This window comes from Rosa rugosa, chromosome 3 (genome assembly GCF_958449725.1).
Source record: "Rosa rugosa chromosome 3, drRosRugo1.1, whole genome shotgun sequence".
NCBI lineage: Eukaryota > Viridiplantae > Streptophyta > Magnoliopsida > Rosales > Rosaceae > Rosa > Rosa rugosa.
Window position 1 is genome coordinate 51,650,829 of NC_084822.1, and position 20,451 is coordinate 51,671,279.

The window sequence follows — 20,451 nt, forward strand, 5'->3', positions numbered from 1 at the left end:
TTATAAAGCAAAATATTTCAAATTGTCTAATCGTATGATCAAATACTCCAATGTCCAAAATTTCAAGAACAAGTATAGCATAATCGGATTATACGGGTTCATTTCGTGTTGGCAGGTTGACCCGTGGCCGACCCATTTATTAAATGGGTCATGACGGGTTAACCCACGGCCGACCCACTTTTTAATCGTGCAGGTTCAATCCGCTTTATTTCGTGCGGGTTTCGAGTCGTGTCAGAATTGACAGCCCTACGTGCAACCATATATATATATAAAACCCAAGACCACTGATCTAGAGACTCTCAGACCCTAGACACACCTTGCAGCACCGCACACTTGGGGGCAGCCTTGGGCTGCTCTCACTCACCTCTCCTCCATTTTTCCTCTTTTCTTTCTATTTTGTTTTGAGATTTGAAGGACTACTCACACAAAGCTTCAAGGATCCATTAAAGGGGCTCAATCTCTACAAAATTCAAATAACAAAGAGTAGAGAAGTGTAGGAGAAAACAAGGATAATCATATTAGCATTTTTATTTATTTTCTTTTTCTTTTTCTTTTGTTTGTTTAGTGACTTTAGTTCCGACTACCCAAAGATTGTACATTGGCCACTAATCCCCGTGGTACGATAATCTTGGGCATTATACTTCCCTATCTTGACAACGATACGTACGCTTGCGTAAATGTGTATCAAGTCAACCACCATGCAGGATTTTGTTACGTTCAGCCTCACGATCAAACTGAAGCACAAAACAATCTCCCATGTCCTGAATCTATAGCCCCGATTTCATGCACCAAATCGTAGAAATTGTACCTTTGAATCCCGGAAATTTGGTTTTAGGGCCAAGAGGTTGACCCACCATGTACCAGCGGTCGACTTGCAACGCTGCAAGTCTTGACGACCCCAAAGAAACATGAGCTGAGTCCTCCAGATGTGGATTGACCTGATTGTTCTCCTCCAACTGAGCCATAGCAGCAGGAGATGAGGAAATTTTCTCGACGAGGAGTGTAGAGAAACCCTAGCAGACGGCTAGGTCAAAGTATTTGTGAGTCTTTACATTTTAGATAAATTTCTCTCAAAATAAAAAACATATATGATAAAGAACATGGTTTAAACTTTAAAATGAATTTGATCATGTGGCTGATGATAGATGACGTGATCATGTGGCAGATGACAGATGACGTTACAAAATTAGTATATTAGTTATATACAAGTTCCTCATGGACCACGACCCTTTTATACAGCACAACACTATTCTTCATATATCTAATCATACCACTATTGCCATATAATTTCATGTGTCACCCTCTCACTTATTTTTTTTTCATGGTGACAAAAATTCTCAATAAGATAATAGTTAATTTAACTAATGAGACCCAGTGTTAGATAGAAAATAAATATTATCATAAAAAAAAAATTTAAAAATAAGGATATTGACCCAATGCTCAAATTTGGGCCAATATACTCCCACTTACACCACTAAGAGTTTTTTACTCCCATTTATCCAATTTAACATTTAATGACAGTTTTGCCCTATCAATTAAATTGGGACTCATCGATCTCTCTCCTCTCAGACACACACACACACTCTCTCTCTCTCTCCCTCCTCAGCGCCGTCGTCAAGGCCCAATCCGAGGCCACCGGAATCGCGCCGTCGGCGACACTCAAATTGATCCGACATAGAGGCTCTCAATTCGTCGTCGTGCAACACGGTTTCAACTCAGACAGAGACTCTGGTGCAGTCGTCGAGGCACAAATCGGTCTGGCATCGAGGCTCAATCCACCGACGTGCAACACAGACTTCGACTTTGACTCCGACATGCAGCCCAAATTCCGATTCCGGTTTCGACTTCGACATGCAGCACAAACTTTGACTCCGACAACGACTCCGACGCCAACAGCCGGGCAATAAACTCCGACAGAGATTCCGGTGTTGGGTCGGGTTGGGCCTGGACCGAACAGAGGTCTTGGACAGCGAGGCGGAAGTTGTTGTTGGTGTCGGAGTCGAACCAGAGGACCAGGGACTTAAGGCAGAGGTCGAGGAGGGCGATGTGGCCCTGGCGGTCACCTGCGGCGAGGAGGAAGTGGGAGCTGGAAGGCTTGGTGGAGAGGAGGTCGAGGCTGAGGCCTGGATAGTGGATGGCGTCGGTGAGGGTCTTGAGCTCGACATGGTTGGGAGAGAGAAGGCTCCTCTGATCTGGTTTTGTTTCTTCTTCTCTTGCCCGGGTTGCAGGCTTGGGAGTGGTGTGGGAGATTAGGACTTTGTTTACATTTCTTTTTTGGATCAATTATTGGTCCTCAATAGATTAAAATGAGTATTAAACCTAAACTGTTAACATTCTATACAACTATGTTAGTTTTGCTATACAACTATGGGTAATAAAGTTTTGCAATAATATGATTATTAGGGGGCAATAATATGTTTATTGGGAGGCAATAATATGATTATTGAGGGGCAATAAAATATTTATTGGAAGGCAATAATATGATTAAAATGTTTATTGGGGTCAATAATATGATTATTGGATATTATTAGGGGGCAATAAAATCGAACGGTCACCGGTTGCCTGATTTCAGTCACAGGAGTCCGCGGCCGGTCACCGGAGTCCAGCGAGGTCTCCGATGACTTCTCTCTCTAAGTGACAAAGAAGGAGAGGGCAAAATTGGCCTAAAAATAAATAAAAAGCAATAAAAAATATTTAATTGGGTATTAGGGCAAAATATATATAAACTATTCATAACTTCATAAGATGTTTGGGTAAATGGGTTGTGTAGCTCAAATTTGAGTAAATGAACATTTTGCCAAAAAAATAAAAGGGAGCTAGGAACCCTAATTAATGGGGGGGGGGGGGGGGGGGTACATCTTTCCTTTGACTTTGTAAACAAGGAACTTATGGACAAATCCACAAAACAGGGTGAACAACCTGAATTAGACATGGCCTCTTTGGTTCAGTACAAATACACCCACACACAAAACAGAATGACATAGCCTCTTTACAATTGCAAGCCAAATTCTTACTGCATGATAATGGCCGGTTTAGTTCGATCAAGATCAGGACAGAGAGACTTGTATATATACAAAGGATTAAGTTCCTGGAATCATTCAAAATTTCAAATAAAAACGAAACCCCTGGAAATCTTCAATTGGAAAACCAACTGAAGAGGATCTGAGCACCGCACTGAGGCTGAAAGGTTACAGACATAACTGGGGCATGAACATAAGTTCGCGACACTGTGAAAGAATAATGCTGAACAATCATGGCTAAGATTATTTTTAGCTCGGTCATTGCAAACACACACACACAAAACAGAATGGTGACATAGCCTCTTTACAACTGCAAGTCAAATTCTTAATGCATGATGATGGTTTACTTCAAGACAGACTTCTATATATACAAAGGATTAAGTTCTTTGAATCATTCAAATAAAAAACAAACCCTTGGAAATCTTCAACTGGAAATCCTGCTAAAGAGGATCTGAGCACCGTATTGAGGCTGAACATTTACAGACATAACTGGGGCATGAACATAAGTTGGTGACACTGTGAAAGAACAATGCTGAATGATCATGGCTAAGATTACTTTTAGCTCGGTCATTGCAAAATTCTGAGCTACACAGATTCTAGGTCCCAACCCAAATGGGAAGTGTGAAGCTAGATGCTTCCGAGGCTCGTTAAATCTCAGTGGATTGAATTCACTAGCATCCACTCCCCAAATCTCTGTGTCGTGTTGCAGAGCAATCAAGGCTGAATAGAGCTGTGTACCAGCAGGAAGGTCGAGGCCAGGACTACCACCTAGCTTAACCCTTGTTAGTGTTTCCCTCATTATAAATGGGGCTGGAGGGTAAAGCAGCAGCGTTTCATTGATTATCATAGTCACCTGTCGAAATAATCAAAGCAAGATTAATCAAGATAGCTATCCCAATACAACCATTACTAAATAGGACATGCTCACTTCATAAACAGTATGGTATGTCAGACTTTTAACCTTAAAAATATGCAACGAAACAATGCACTTACAATCTTAAGGTTGTTCAAATTCTGTGCGATTGGAAGTCCACTCTCTCTGCAAATCCGTAGTACTTCTTCTCGAGCTTTGACTTGCCATTCCTGATGCTTTGCCAGAAGGAGAAGAGCCCAGGTTGAGATATTGGCAGTTGTCTCCTTCCCTGCAAAGTAGAATGTCTTGCATTCATCTATGACTTCCTCCTCCTCTAATTTCTCCTCCTCGATCACCATCTTGACCTTTGTAAGAAGACATTAAGAGACCAAGAAGATTTCTCGCACTATCTCTTCTTTCCCTCTTGATCAGTATCAGTACTGATTCGCAAGTTTCCTTCTCCAATCTCCACTTCTCTTTGTTGTCCTTGGTAGGCAAAAACCTATTATATATGGATCAGGCAACTTGCTCACAAACACAAGTCATTGTAAACTATGACAAGGCCCTGAATACTTGGTTGACAACTTTTTGGTTACTAAAATAAATGGAGGGACGGAGGGTTGGTTCTCATTTCTCAGATATAATGGTCAGTGGCGGAGCCAAAAACTAAGGGTTACTGGGGCACAAAAACAAAATAATAATATCAAAACATAAAAAAATCTTGGAAAATAACAAGAAATTTGTGATTGAGTTGAGAGTCAATACATGTTGCAACTATGCTTTTTCCATTTTACAAGAGTTTTCCACGGGACCCAGTGTGCCCCAATGTGGCTCCGCCACTGTAAATGGTCCCTTCTTTTTCAGGAGTGGAGTGGGAACTTATGCCCTGAATTAATCGTTACAGATGAGCTAATATTGCATAATCCTTTATTTAATTATTTCTTCTAAAAAAAAAAACCTATCAATTGTTACAAAGTGGCATTTGATTTCGGCTATATGGATTTTCTAGGGGCGGGCAGAAACCGAACCGGACATCAAAAACAGGCCGAACCGGCCCGAAAAACCGACTCGGGGACTGAACTGGATGAAAGAAGACTGCAAAAAAAAAAAAAACGGACCGGACCGGAATTTAACGGTTCGGGAACGGGTTTAGCTTTAGAACCGACCGAAAATAACCGAACCGGTCCGCATATTTAATATTTATTTAAATTATTTATATTTTAATTAATTTAGTATTATTTATATATTTTTCAATGGGTGTCGAATTTTAATTGGTGGAAATCAGGTTACATGTACTCCCTGCTGCACTGGATTACTCTCAATGATCAAAAACCTAGCTGACTTAGTCAGCCTCTCATTTCGAGTTTCGACAGCGCCTCAACCCTCATCTCTCTCCCAACCCTCATTTCTCTCGACACAGCTGAGCTAACCATAGATGCCGAAATCAAAAGCCGACTGTTCGATCCGCGCCCACCGCGTCCCAACTTGAATCCCAACTCCAAGAAAGTGAATCCCGACTATTCGACAAAATCAAAAGCCGGTGGCCTCTCAATCTTGACAAACCCCAACAGTTTGGTTTCGAAATCAACCGATTCAAAGCCATCAGAGGAAGTTGGTGCTCTTCCTTTTTATCTTAATTTTCTTTCACGATCTGTTTCTTTGTGTTGGTTTTTGATTTGTTTGATAACTTCTTCTCTGCTTTGGATTTTTTTACTTGGTTTTTGATTTGCTCTTCCTTCGTCTGCTGCGTTTTCTCAGCTGATCGACAACGCCAAGGCTCTTCTCAGCTCTCATCTCATCTCTAGATGGAATCGGTATGGAAAGCATCAGCTCTCATCTCATCACTTTTGGAGTTCGATTTTGAATTGATGTTGAGTTCGATTTTGGGTTCAGCTTGTTTGGGAGCATCAGTTTCGGATTGATATTACTTGGGTTCTATTTTGGGTTCAACTTGTTTCGATATGATCTTAAGTTTCTTGCTTGCTTCTTCAGTTCGATTTTGGGTTAAGCACTTCAGCTTGTTTCCCTGAATGTTTCGAAGTGATCTTTCCTTTATTTTCGAAGCTTGTTTCCTTTAAAAGTTGTCATGTTAATGTAGATGTTACCAAGTTGATCAAGCGGAGGCTGAATCCGTTTTCATCATAATCATACATCATCCTCAACAATTATAATGGAGCTCACTAAAATGAGGAAGATGTAGTTAGTTGTCAAATGAATAATTGCTTGCTTCTTCAGTTCTTCTAATGAGCATGAGACGATTTGTTTGATTTTGAAATGAGCATGATCAGTTTGGTTTTGTTATTAGTGCTAGTGATTGTTTGAGAAGGTTACTTGGCTTTTAAATTTGTCCAAAAGGCAGACTTTGTGTAGATACATTGCTGTCATTTTGATCTGTTACATGGTTGTAACAATATTTTAGTTTATGAACTTTAATTATGTAAGGTTTGGCATGACATTAAAGAACTTTCTGTAATTTTATGACATTTCTTATATAGGACTTTAAGTCTTTAAGAGTGGATATTAATGTGTTCTGCTATTAACCTGATGACATTTGAACATCCTTGTGCATGATTTTAGAAGTAAATGGATGTTTTCAAATGGAACATTAATTCTTTACTGATTTGATTTTTTCTTACTTTCTTATCAGGGAAGTGGAGCATCGCAAACTCCCAATAACTTTAAATTTACTGCTGGAACTTGGAAGTTGGAACTTTGATTTATGTTTGTGTTGCATGTTAGCTATTTGGTTTGGAAACAGATTGTTAGACTGTTGGAACTTTGATTTAGATTTGGAAATTGCTTTTGGTTTGAAATGTTGAACAGGTGGAGCAAATTGTTGATGTTTGAAACTTTGAATATTTGATAGTTGATCTGCAGGTTTGAGTGTTTGTTAATGTTATTGCCTAATCGAACACAACCGAAACCGATCCGCACCGCACCGCAAAACGGTGTAACCGAAGTAAGTGGTGTAGGTTTTAAAAATGCAGTTGCGGTTTTAAATATAGCACAACCGAATGAAGCGGTTCGGTTGCGGTTTTGGCCTAACACCGAACCGCGCCCACCCCTAGGACTTTCAACTAGCTTTCCTTTAAAAAAAAAAAAACTTAACAACTTTTTTTAACTAACTTTTTCTTTCTCTATTCTATTTTATGGCTCATAACGTTAGTAAGTGTAAAAAATGGAAATATGATTGAAGGGAAAAGTTGGTTTGGCAAAATTGATAACATTTCTCTTCTCTTATCTAATGTTAATCAGAGTAAGAAAAAACAAATAAAAAGATCATCACCTGTATCCGGGAATGTAGACACTTCTAGTTCCTTTTATATAAAGATTCATCTGATGTTCTTGTAATTTGAACTAGTCTGCAATCACATGCTCTGCATGTGTAAGAAAAATTTTAATTGTAAAAAAAAAAAAAAAAGTTATCTACAAAAGAAAATAGATCTGTTATTGCAGAGAGAAAATAGTGGGAGAGAAAACTCAGAAAAGTGGAGGTTGTGGGATAATTTCTTTTCAATTTTCTTAATAAAATCTATTTTATAATTGTCCTATTTACCCTTATGATTTAATTTATTGTCAAAGTTTTTTAATATTTCAGGGTTAAATCTGTCAAAATTTTCAATTTTGGCTAACAAAGCCTCTTCTCTTAATAATAGTATAGATATACGCTTCCCTTCCTCAAAACTACTTCCAAAGGCTGCCCTGGATATGATATCCGCCAAGAGTTCATGAAATTCTTCACGAACGTCCATCTCAAACTCATCTTTGTCCCCTTTCAAACTCCCCCATTTCTCAAGCATGTTTGTGGCACTAGTCAGTAGCCACAATTTCAGGCACCCAGCCCTGTAAACAAAAATAAATCACCAATATGAGAGAAAAACTGCTTTTGTCTTACATACCGTCAGATTCTCTATGTGTGTGTCATATATGTATGGAGTAATTATTCTGTAGTCTCGAACTACCACGTGGCATTACCATGTGATGATTCGAGCTAGTTATATCACTCGAATTTGGTGGGGATAGTGCAGGGAGTGAAAAAAAAATTAAATTGAGAGAACCGATCATGAATAAATATGCGTCATGTGAACCAATAACATGAACTCGAACCACCACGTGTACCATGATTCAGAATCAGGTTATAATTTTCCTATATGCGTGTATAGTAGAACTTCCCTGGGCAGTATAGTAGTATTAACATGTAACAAAAAAAATTATATATAAAGACAGGAGGGTTCTAGATCATCACCTTGACTCTCTCCACGGTGAAGGCTCGGGTTGCAATCCTCCGGTGAAGAGCCCATTTCTCACCGGCCAACCCAGCAAGGCCCTGAGCAAACAGGATCTTAGTAGAAGGGTTGTACGCGTTCTTCTGATACAAACCACTCGTATTCATGAGCACCTCCTTCACCATATCCGGGTCGGACAGTAGAAGCCTGGGCCTCGACCCGAACCAGTACAAGAAATCCTTCCCGTACATGCGGGACCATCTGTGGTAGAACGGAGCCACCCGTTGGATGATGTCGTGGTGGAAGGGTATTGCCTTGGACTGAGCTTCTTCAAACAGACGGCGAAAGTCGGCCGAGTTTCCGGTGATCGGACGGTAGCCGGGGCCTCTTATACCTTGCCTCTGAAAATGCTTTTGAACTCTCCATGGGAGCCACAACGTTGAGTACGCGAATTTTAAGAGATAGACAAGAATAAAAGCAAGAGGAAGAAGAAGAAGCATCATGCATGCCGACATACTGACATAGACAGAAACAGAGACTACAGGGGAGGGCAAGACTTGTTAGTAAAGAGACTGAATGTATTGAACTATTGATTAGTGATATTTTGTTGTAATATGATTTGGAGATGAAGACCGCCGAACCGATTCACAATACTTTATCAATTTTGGATGATCATAAACGATATGGAAGTTGAAATCTCTAAGGCAATCTTGTCCTATATTGATTCATTTGGTGTAATGGCGACGTCAGGGTGAGGATTGTGCCAAAAGAAAAAATAACGTTAGGTTGAACGAACTGCTTGCACCATATTTTTCAGGCACAATTCTGTCTCATGTTGGAGAAGAGAATAAAGTTTACATACATGTGCAGAATATTTATTTCTAAGGGCTTGATTTGGTGGGATTTGATATTGTCCTTCCTCTCTTCCTATTTTCATCTTGTCATAGTGACCATTTATGTATTTCAAAGTATTGTGTTGTAATAGTGACCATTTATGTATTTCAAAGAATTATGTTGGCTAGTTTGTTTTTTATTTGTTTATTATTACTCACTAGAGAGATAATATTAACTTAAACCGCTCTCATTGTATCTCTTTCTTTTTCTCTAATAAATTTAGAGTGTTAAGGAGGTTCACCAATTTTCCTGTTGAGCCAATATATATATATATATATATATATATATATATATATATATATATATATATATATATATATATATATAAAACAGCACAATATGGTTCAGAAGTCATTTATTTTGATCAGGAGTTCTTGTACAGAGGGATGTATAACATAACCCCTAGGGAATCCTTGTAAATAGGAGTTGAGCGCCAAATTGGGGCTCTAAGTTTACATACAACTTTGGGGCATGGACATATGTAGGTGACACCGTGAAAGAATAGTGTCTGACGATGATTGCTAAGACCAGTTTTGCTTCAACAAGTGCTAAATTCTGACCGGGGCAGTATCTGGTCCCTAAACCAAATGGAAGAAACGAGGCTAAATGCCTTCGAGGCTCCAAGAACCTTGATGGATTGAATTCATTGGCATCTTTACCCCATATATCAGTGTCGTGATGAACAGCAATCAAGGGCACGACAAGTTGTGTATCAGCAGGAATTTCCAGGCTCCCAAGCTTAACCTTCTTTGATGTTTGCCTATTTAGTAGCACACCAGGAGGATAGAGTCTAAGTGCTTCGTTAATTATCATGCTTACCTGAGTCAAAAGTGCCAGCAAAAAGTGTTATATATTCAGTTTTATCTACTAAAACTCACCAAGAAAATGATATATATGCTAGCTAGTTAAACTTACAATCTTGAGGTCGTTCAAATTCTCTTCGACTGGATGCTTATTGTGTCCACAAAGGAAACTAATCACTTCTTCTCTAGCCTTGCTTTGCCATTCCTGATGCCGCGCCAGAAGGATAAGTGACCAAGTCAAAAGATTAGCAATTGTTTCCTTGCCAACAAAGTAAAAGGCCTTGCATTCTTCTATAATCTCCTGTAGCCCTAGTTTTTCCTCTACACCATCCAGATTCTTGTAAGAAGACATTAATAGACTCAGCAGAACTTTTGATTCCTCTAGGTTTTTGCTATTATTCACAATCAACATCCGTATTGATTCACAGATTTCCTTATTTAGTCTCCATCTCTCTCTGTTATCCTTGGTAGGCAAAAATCTGTGCACCAGATTAAAGAAGTTGATGAGAACTGCATGGCTTGTTGGAATTAGAAACCTAAAAAAACATACAGTAGTTACCTGAATCCAGGAATATAGATGCTCTGAACTGCCTTAAGGAAAAGATGCATTTGCAGTTTTTGCAAGTTGAAAATACGCTTTCCCTCTTCAAAACTGCTTCCGAAAACTGTTCTGGACATAACATCTGCTGATACCTCATGCATTTGTTTGTGTACCTCCATTTCAAACTCATCTCTTCCTCCCCTTATATCCTCCCACTCCTCCATCATCTTCTTGGTAATGTCCACAATTTGTGGCACCCAATCCTGCATTAAATTTAATTTTTTCATTCCATTAGATCGATTTTGGTATTTAACAGAGAGAGAGAGAGAGAGAGAGAGAGAGAGAGAGAGAGAGAGAGAGGGAGAAGATAGAGCGCATGCAGTGATCTGTCTCACCTCGACTCGCTCCATTTTGAAGGCTTGGTTTACAATTTTTCTATGGAAAGCCCATCTTTCACCTTCGAGCGCAGGAAGTCCATCTCCAAAGAGAACCCTAGAGGAAGGAGTTAAAGGTACCCTCTGAAACGATCCACTGGTATTGATAAGGACTTGTTTGATCATTTCCGGGTCGGCTATAGCCAGCCTGGGCTTTGACCCGAACCAGTACAAGAAGTTCTTCCCGTACACTTTGGACCAGCTAGGGTAAAATGGAAGCGTGCGTCCGAGTACGTTGTGGTCAAAAGGGACTCGCTTTGACTGAGCTTCTTTGAACATAAGGCGGATCTCGGCCGAGTTGCCGATGATCGGACGGTAGGCAGGTCCATCAATGCCTTGCTTGAGGAAGTGGTTTCGTGTCCTCCACGGAACCAATATTGTGGAGTAGACAAATTTCAAGATGAAAATAAGAGGAAGAACAAAAAGAAGAAGAAGATGCATATTGAAAATTGAAAAGCTAGCAAGAGGGAGTTTCTGAACAAGGTAAGAGGCTGTAGCGATGAACCCTATATAGAATTTGATAATTATTGCTATGCTGCTGACACCTTATGAAACGGCTGGTTTAGTTCAGGACGATTCCTAGCCCCTTCACCTCTGTCTTATGTGGTTATATATATATATATATAACCACATAAGACAGAGGTGAAGGGGCTAGGAATCGTCCTGAACTAAACCAGCCGTTTCATAATCTATATATATATATACAGATTTTATCCAGAGCGGAGTTCCGTTTTGAAATTAAAGTGTGAACTTTGAGTTTTTGATCGCATATCCACATCTCGACCGTTCAGATTTTAGGTACTAGTGTATAGATCATCTCTGCAAATTTTCAGCCAAATTGATGATTATCTCTGTCAACCTGAACCGTACTAGCTTTAAGGTCGTAATGAATGCCTTAAAGATCATCAATTTGGCTGAAAATTTGCATAGATGATCTATACACTAGTACCTAAAAACTGAACGGTCGAGATGTGGATATGCGACCGAAAAGCGACCCAAAACTCGAAGTTCACACTTTAATTTCAAAGCGGAGTACTCCGCTCTTGATAAAATCTGTATATCATATATATATATATATATATATATATTGTACTTCTATTCTGATTATAATAAAAACCGTTCATGTCTTAAAACATAATGTAAAAATAGCCCATGTAAAAATGAATCAATCATATTTTAGATATTACATGAATGGTTTGGACTAGGAAAACGTAAAGTAAATATATGTTAATGACGAAGAGAGTGAGCAAGCATGTTAGGAGCTCAAGCCAACCTATAATTATAGGTTTAAAGCCACCCTGCGCGCAAAAATCCAAGAGGTTGCTACAAAGCAGAAGGCATCGGGTATCCATAAGTTGAGAGCCTGCAATTTTGAAACAGACAAAACTTTCCCTTTGTTTCCTCTGGGGCAAAACGAGAGCTAGAACGTCATTGTCAATAAGTGAGGGCGCGAGGCTTGAATGTAGAAGGAAGATGCATGAAGTTTTCGGTTTGGAATCTTGCTAAAGAGGATCCGAGCCCCGTTTTGTGGCTGTAAACTTACACACACCATAAAGAATAGTGGCGGACGATGATTGCTAAGAGCTAAGACTAGTGCTAGTTCAAATATAGAGCTAAATTTTGATCTGCACAGATTGTACCCCTAAACCAAATGCGGAGAATGAGGCAATTGAGATGCTTTTGAGGCTCCGCCTTGAACATCTTCTCCCCATATCTCAGTGTCTGATGTCACCCGCATTCCATTAAGTATGGCTTTGACTTACTAGAGTTAAGTTGGTGAGCTGGTCCCAGTCTATAAATTTGTCACCTTAAGCAATCTGCAAGATTACAAAACGTTTGATGGATTTCCCGTCAAACAATATGAAAGTTAGAACATTTTCAATCTATAACATACCAAAACTTTGTTGGTAAACACGGCGATTACAGACTTGAGATGGTAAACGACAGTAGGAATCAGTGTTTTGAAGCTAAAATCTGGAAGTAAGATGCTTTAAGTTTTCAGCTTGGAATCTTCCTAAAGAGGATTTGAGCACCATATTGAGGCTGTAAACTAATAAACAACATTGGTGCATGGACATAGGTTGGAGACACCACAAAAGAATAGTGGCGGATGATGGTTGCCAAGACCAGTTTTGCTTCAACCAGAGCCAAGTTTTGACCTGCGCAGATTCTAGGCCCCAGACCAAATGGAAAGAATGAGGCTAAATGCTTTCGAGGCTCTGAAAACCTCGAGGGATTGAACTCATTAGCATCTTCTCCCCATATCTCAGTGTCGTGATGGACAGCGGTCAAGGCCAAGTAGAGTTGTGTGTGAGCAGGAATGTCAAGGTCCCCAAGCTTAACCTTCTTTGATGTTTGCCTCATTAGCATCACAGCTGGAGGGTAGAGTCTAAGTGTTTCGTTAACTATCAGGCTCACCTGTTGAAAAAGTGACAGCATTAAACAACATCCAAGGATGTAATTGCTAGCTAGCAACTATATATTCATTTGTGTTATTTGATTACTCTCATAGAAAAGCTCAACACTTCCACAGGAAATGTCTTTAAACTTAGTAATACAGTATAGTACTGAACTTACAATCTTAAGATCATTCAAATTCTCTGCAGTAGGAAGCTTATTGTCTCCACTAGTGCGAATCACTTCTTCCCTAGCCTTGCTTTGCCAATCCTGATGGCGGGCTAGAAGGAGAAGTGCCCAAGTCAAAAGAGAAGCAGTTGTTTCACTTCCTGCAAGGTAGAAGGTCTTGCATTCAGCTATTATATCCTCTAACCCTAATTTTTCTTCTTCACCACTCTGGTTCTTGTAAGAAGACATTAACAGACTGAGTAGATTTGTCGAATCTTCTCTTGTTTTGGGACTATTCAAGATCAACATCCGTATTGATTCACTAGTTTCCTTTTGTAGTCTCCACCTTTCTCTGTTATTCTTGGTGGGTAAAAACCTGTGCACTAAAGGACCTCGATGAGAATGTGACTTTATTGAAATGGGAAGCCTACTTCGATTATTTGTAGAAAATCCTACTTTGATCATGTTAATTCCATGAACCATATTAGGAGAATACTCTGCTTGTATGTAAAACTGATAAGCTAGTAAATTTACACGAATATGACTGTATATATATGTATCATTCATGAGCTAGACTGATAGTTCAATCAAAATTCAAGTAACTAAACATGCATAAAATGAGGTTTAAATCAGTCAGTCACATTATATCTTTGACAAGGAGAGTCACCTGAATCCAGGAATGTAGATGCTCCTAACCGCCTTCGAGAAAAGATGCATTTGTTGTTCTTGCAAGTTGAAAATTCGCTTTCCCTCCTCAAAACTGCTTCCAAAAGCTGTTCTCGATATAACATCAGCAGAAAGATCATGAAATTCCTTGTGCACATCCATCTCAAACTCATCTTTCTCTCCTCTTATACCCTCCCACTTCTCCAACACCTTCATGGCACTCCCCACAATTTCAGGCACCCAACCCTGCATTAAAATTAGAACAACAAGACATGTAACACGAGAGAAGCTTAGTATGACTATGACCATTTGGTAGAGTGACATAAGGAAATGAAACCTTGTGTGATGATAATTATTTATTAAAAAGTAAAAACTTGTTGGATTTAATACCTTGACCCGCTCCATTTTGAAGGCCTGGTTGACGATCCTTCTATGAAAGGCCCAATCATCGCCTTCGAGCCCAACGAGTCCTTCTCCGAAGAGGTTTTTGGTTAAAGGGGTAAAGGGTATCTTTTGAAACGACCCACTGGAATTGACAAGGACTTCTTTGATCAAATCCGGGTCGGATATTGCCAGCCTGGGATTGGGCCCGAACCAGTAGAGGAAAGTCTTCCCGTACATGCTGGACCACCTGTGGTAGAATGGAATCGCGCGTGGAGCGATGTCGTGGTCGAATGGGACTCGCTTTGAGAGAGCTTCGGCGAACAGACGGCGGATCTCGACGGAGTTTCCGAAGATCGGACGGTAGCCGGGGCCCCTTATGCCTTGCTGTCTGAAGTGGGTTTGCGTCCTCCATGGGACCCATAGGGTTGAGTAGGCAAATTTGAAGAGGAAGATAGCCAGAGGGAAAAGAACAAGAAGAAGATGCATGATTGAATAACAATCTCACACAGAAAGAGCAAGCCAGCTAGAGTTTTAGATAATGCTTTAGTGAGCAAAGAAGCGTTGAACTTGAACTATATTGTAATGCGATAACTGGTTGGCTGACAACACTTGGTTTCTATCCATAAAATATTAAATACTTAGGAGTAAATGGAGTCGCACTTCTTCAATTTTCTTTTTATTTTGAAAACAAAAGGAAAAAACAGAACGATAATCAAAATCAGACTGATCTAAACTGAAGATCCAGAACATTGAGAGGTAATCTGTTGGACCAAATTTGAGTATCCAAGACCATTATGGCTTGCAAAATAGAAGTTAATCTCTCATGGATAAAAAATGTTTCTAACAACGGAATCATTTACGGTACATTAATGTATGGATACATTTGTTGAGAAGTAAACTAACTTCTTAATATATTAATTTGAGACTACTCTATTGAATCGGTCTACTTCAAAGATTGTCATTGGGTGCAAGATCGGGTTTTCGCATGGTTAGAGACTTGTATCTGAATTCAGACATCGTCGATGGCATGAATAATGAATGTGGAGGAATGCAATTATAGATGCCAGCAGCAATATCACTCTTTTCCTGGCTTGAAGTTCTCGCACTAGTACAAATTAATATCAAGAATATTATCGATACTTACAGTTCTAGACTTTAATCACAACCTTTTTTTTTTTTTTTTCTACGTACCACTGTAGGTACTACCACTACCTTTTTGTCTGTCTATGTACTTAAATGACAGCGGAAGGATATTCTGACTTGTGATGAATAAATACTATTTCCGTGGACTTGATTTAAAAAAAAATCTTTAATCACAACCATAGATAGCCGTTCTTCCAATTAACATATGATCCTTACAGGATCGACGAGATGCAGTCAAGATGTGAGGGCAGGGCAACTGGCAGCAGGCACGGCCGTTCAGGTTAGCCCCACCGCGCCATGAGAATTAAATCCCAAAGGACCCATCCCAGTGAGAGGGTGAGGAAGCAACAAATGCATCCTTCTGTTCTACGGCCAACTCACTCATCAAATTAATATAGAAATACACATTTGCTGGCAAAGGCGTCACTGCTGACACCACCCACACAAATATAGACACTGTCAAAACCCAGGTCCAATTTAAACCGTTTCCCATTTGACCACCGTACCTGATATCATTGACCGCTGAATGCCTTGTCCGGCCATGTGGTCATTTATTGGGAAGGACGTGGTGTATTTACTCAAGTTGGCAGTGGCAACAGCATTAAAGGATCACTCACTCTCGTATCTGAACTGATCGAACCAGTTTCATCAGAAGTACTCCTTACAAAAGTTTCACTTACATTTTACCCTAGCTAAGTGCGCTTGCTAAGCTAGCTACTAACTACGTACATAATGCCCTATACACAGCTTTCCCGGCCATAAGTTGATCGAACTTTTCCTAGGGAAGCAGACGGTTTTTCAACAACAAAAAAGCAACTAATTAAGAAGCTCGCTCTATGGCTGATATGAGATGACTGAAAGGGTAAGTCTCTCAACTCTATCTGACTTGGAACGGAGGGGTGTTTAGAGCAAGGCTGGGCCAGTAGCAGTATTAGGTTTCCTCTCCTGTGCACCTTCCCATGATGACTCTTCTCCCCTTGCATATGTAGTATAACCTCCACCACCGCCGAACGAATTGAGCAAAGCAGATAGTCCGGCGGATGAAGCACTGCCGCCCCCGCCATTAGCACCTATGCCCAGCCCAAGAAGGTCGCGGGTCATGGGCTGATGATGACCCCCAAACGGCACAGGTGGGCCCATCATGAGATCAGTCAATAAGGCAGAACTTGCTCCAAGCCCAGCTGCTACTGTGGCAGCAGCACCGCCACTACCATCTCTCTTGTGCTGCTGGCTGTGGCTGTTGTTGCTCCACTGCAAAGAGGTGGTGCTATCTTGCGCCTGAGGCGGCGATGAGGACGTGGCCAAGCCAAAGCCACGAAGAAAAGACCCACTAGTCGCAGCTGCACCCATTTGGGCTGCTTTTTGGAGCAATGCCGTGGCAGACATGGCTGGAGCCTGCGGGGAAGCTACATACTGGCGATGGTCTTGCTGATCAGCAGTTGGGAAGAGGGTGGAGCCATTGTTGGATAGGTATAGAGAGGTGGAGAGTGAGAGAGACGTTGGTTCCATGGCGGAGGCTGATGGGATTGCAGAACTGGAGACTATATTGGAGTATGAGGAATTAGCAGCTGCCGATGTTTGTGAGGCAGTACTAGGAGCAAATATGCTAGCAAATACACTAGTACTAGTGTTGCTGCAATTTCCAGTTGAGGTGGTGGTGGCGGCGGTGCTAATCGCCGTCGTGGTACTCGTTAAGCACGTGGTTGCTGGAGGTGGCGGCGACAGTCCTACTGGGTTTTCTGGGAATTCTGTGAGAGCAGAACGTACATGTTAATTAATCAAACCAATTACAAGTATATCTTTACATCTAACAGAAAATTAGTAAAAGCAAAGGAAAAAGTAAACAAGCAAGAAAAGTGCAGAGATGAATATCCTTTAACAATTTGTGCCAAGTCATCGGAAACAACTCAAACTCGAAAGCTTGAAACTTTATGAGAAAGCCAGAAAGGAGAAAGCAAGGAGAGAGCTATAGAGGCAATAATGGCGTCCTTTCTCTCATCTTTTTCTCTTTTTTTAAACCATCCCTCGATTCTTGAGCTCCCTTATCAACCGTGCATCGATCTATTGGACTATTATCCATTGCGCGTCGACAACTATTCTCTCTCTCTCCTCTATTAGAACCATACATGGTCCATTCGACCATACATACTCTTTGAGAGTGAAAGTTGCATTTCTCTTTTTCCAAACCTACAATGCCCAGCCACGCGAGAACGACACCAAAGAACAGACAAGACACAGACTAAATACCAGTATAGTCTTTTTTTTCTAAAGAAAAAACAACATAAAATAAACGACATAAACTGATGGTGGGCACTGAGCAGTTGAATTGAGTTGAAAAACCAGAGAAAGATGAAGAATTTACGTTTTTGAAACTAAAATTATTACATAAGAAACTTTTTTTTTTTTTTCTTAATAAAAAAATTAATTAATGACCCAATAACATTTATACATGTTATTGGAACTGCACTACTAATCATTATACATATCAACTCCATGGATAGGTTTGAAGAGCTACGTAAATTCTGATATATAGCGCATTTATAGACTCAATTATTTAATGTCACCTGAGCTTTGAATGGATAGAGCTGGAGACACCACATTATTGGAAGGTGTGAGAGGCGGTGGAGGCGGCGATGCCACCACAACCGCCTTTCCAGCATTCGGATTCGGGTTCGGATTTGAATTTCCGAGCTGCTGCGAGCTTCCTAGGGTTTGAGCCTTAGCACTCTCCTCGGCCAAGGCGTCACAGAAAGCCCTATGCGTTATGAAGCTATCCCTCCTTCAAAGTCCAAGCAAAGCGACAAACATTAATTCCCGGCGTTTTGCGAGAAATTTCAGAAAAGAAAAACGGAAAAGCGTACACTTTTTTGAGTTTCTTGGGAAACCAAACACATACACTAAAATGAAAATAAACCGATGATTAAAGATGGATGGAAAAGGGAAAGGAAAAAAAAAAAAAAAATACCTAGAGAACAAAGTTCCACAATCACATTTGTACTCTCTAGTGCCGCAGGTCTTCATGTGCGCCTTCCAATCAGATTGCACCGCGTACTTCTTCGAGCACCGCTCGCACTTCCACTTCTTCTCGCCGTGCTTTCTGCAAAAGTGCTTCTTAATCCCGGTGAGATCACCCAGCGCTCGGGTCGGGTTGTGGTGCACGCACGACGTCTCTGGGCAGACGTAAACCCGCTTCCGAACCTCCGTCGTGGTTCGCTGCCTCAGCTTCCACGGCAGGTTGTGGCCTCGCCGGTGGAGCTGGAGGTTCTGGTCGCGCTGGAACCCTTTGTTGCAGATCTCGCACACGAAACGGTTCGTCGCCATCAGAGTTTTCGGCGACAGAGCGATCACCTCCGCTTCAGGATCTGACAAAAGTTAATCAATCAAATCAGAAATCGGTAACAAATTTTAAGATTTGGATTTGGAAAATCTAATAAACAGTTCCGAGCTAAACATCGAAATTTTGATAATTTGATAGATATACCTGGCATTCCGGGAAGATTTCGCTTCTTCTTGGCGGGAGGCTCCGAAAAAGTAGCTTCTCCTGAAGCGGTAGAACCAACTAGTGATGAAGAATTGTCAAGGTCGCCCATTTTGCTCGCTCTTCTCAATCTCTCTGAGCTCCAGGTCTCAAAGGAGCTACCTTGTTATATGCAGGTCTGATTCTATTATATAGACACAAGCTAGCTTCTGCCGCGCAGTGGCCAACAACCCAGACTTTGTGATTGTTTACCGGGAAATGAGATTTTCCCGAGAACACCCACTGATAGCTAGTCTGGAAGAAGACCCAACTCAGTCATCGAGGTAGTAGAGGCGGCCGCTCCATATCAGGAAAATGAAAACGAAAACTTGTGAGAGAGAGAGGGTGTGCGATACAGTAGAGAGACAGGGAGAATTGAACGGAGTGGAAAAACATATAAATGTATAGAGAAATGGTTAAAGCGGCGGCAGTTAACCGTGGTTAAGGAGTGAAGCCGGAGTTATTAACTCTGGTCAGGTGACATGATAGATGAGCTGCAAATGAGCCAAGTCTGAACTCATAGCTGCCAGAGTAAATCTGGCCGACCACGTGTCGCGATAAGCGGAAAGATGATATGTGTCGGAGGAACTCGGACTAGGCGGTGCTTGTCTTTTTGCGCAGGACAAAGGTTCTACTATTTTTTCTACTACTACTAAATTTGTCGTTAAGATATCGTTTGTTTGCCTAATTTATCCACTAAGAAGACAGTAATACCCCCTAAGAACTATGTTTTAAACCAACTTGAATTTGCATAGGAATGTACATTTTGTCATCCAAATAGTTTTGAGGGCTCATTTCTCCCCGAATGTCCCTGACTAATCGGCATTCTCTTAGTTTACGTATTGTTCGTGAATAAAGTTAACAGATCTCATTTGTTAGATGAATGTGTGAATCTTTGTCTACCTTCGATTATTTGTCTGTACTCTGTATATAGAAACTGACGTAAATCTAATTGGATAGTGTGTTTTCTGACAACTAACTAATAATCTTTGTCTATGCAAATCTAATTGGATAGTGCGTTTTCTAATAGAATGTGCGAATGTTTGTCTACGTTTGATTATTTGTCTGTACTCTGCATATAGAAACTGACGTAAACCTAATCAAACAATGCATTTTTTGACAACTAACGATTGCGTTTTTGTTTCTTGACGTCCATGTATTGGTTGAGAACGAACTTTATGCGCTATCCTTTGCACTAACATATTTGTATATTTATCCATTACTCTAAACTTGTTAGAGCATCTCTAACCGATTCCCTATAATTCCTCTATTATAAGAAAGCAAAAATTAAAATCTCTAAAAAAAATTATGCTCCAACTCCAACAGATTATCTATTTTACAGATTCCATAATTCTTCCCTAAAATTTTACAGATTGCTGTAAATATAGGGAATGTTGTTTTCTCT

The 20,451-nt window shown here is 40.5% G+C and overlaps 3 protein-coding genes and 1 pseudogene across 5 annotated transcripts; all 4 read right to left on the bottom strand.

Annotated features, from left to right (window-relative positions):
- Positions 1 to 3,034: 3,034 nt before the first annotated feature.
- Positions 3,035 to 9,164, bottom strand: LOC133735623 (cytochrome P450 734A1-like; annotated as a pseudogene).
- A 170-nt stretch (positions 9,165 to 9,334) lies between these two features.
- LOC133740221 (cytochrome P450 734A1-like) lies at positions 9,335 to 11,346 on the bottom strand. Its single transcript, XM_062168161.1, has 4 exons — positions 10,733 to 11,346; positions 10,356 to 10,600; positions 9,909 to 10,275; positions 9,335 to 9,812 (listed from the first exon to the last, which is right to left on the bottom strand). Exons 1-4 carry the CDS (start codon positions 11,210 to 11,212, stop codon positions 9,396 to 9,398), a joined length of 1,509 nt encoding a protein of 502 aa, XP_062024145.1. The 5' UTR covers positions 11,213 to 11,346; the 3' UTR covers positions 9,335 to 9,395.
- Positions 11,347 to 11,935: 589 nt separating this feature from the next.
- On the bottom strand, positions 11,936 to 15,131 carry LOC133739620 (cytochrome P450 734A1-like). Of its 3 annotated transcripts, none has more exons than XR_009860712.1 (5): positions 14,393 to 15,131; positions 14,004 to 14,248; positions 13,349 to 13,712; positions 12,700 to 13,189; positions 11,937 to 12,588 (listed from the first exon to the last, which is right to left on the bottom strand). XR_009860712.1 is itself a non-coding variant. In XM_062167401.1 (4 exons), the coding sequence occupies exons 1-4, from the start codon at positions 14,870 to 14,872 to the stop codon at positions 12,770 to 12,772; spliced, it is 1,509 nt and encodes a 502-aa protein (XP_062023385.1). In that variant the 5' UTR covers positions 14,873 to 14,899; the 3' UTR covers positions 11,936 to 12,769. The 3 variants fall into 3 exon arrangements, 1 of the variants encoding a protein (XP_062023385.1); XR_009860711.1 differs by having other exon boundaries at positions 12,666 to 13,189; positions 14,393 to 15,130; XM_062167401.1 differs by having other exon boundaries at positions 11,936 to 13,189; positions 14,393 to 14,899.
- Positions 15,132 to 16,151: 1,020 nt separating this feature from the next.
- On the bottom strand, positions 16,152 to 19,432 carry LOC133736730 (zinc finger protein GAI-ASSOCIATED FACTOR 1-like). The gene is made up of 4 exons (XM_062164324.1): positions 19,011 to 19,432; positions 18,495 to 18,891; positions 18,094 to 18,308; positions 16,152 to 17,277 (listed from the first exon to the last, which is right to left on the bottom strand). The coding sequence occupies exons 1-4, from the start codon at positions 19,117 to 19,119 to the stop codon at positions 16,433 to 16,435; spliced, it is 1,566 nt and encodes a 521-aa protein (XP_062020308.1). The 5' UTR covers positions 19,120 to 19,432; the 3' UTR covers positions 16,152 to 16,432.
- Between the last annotated feature and the right edge of the window lie 1,019 nt (positions 19,433 to 20,451).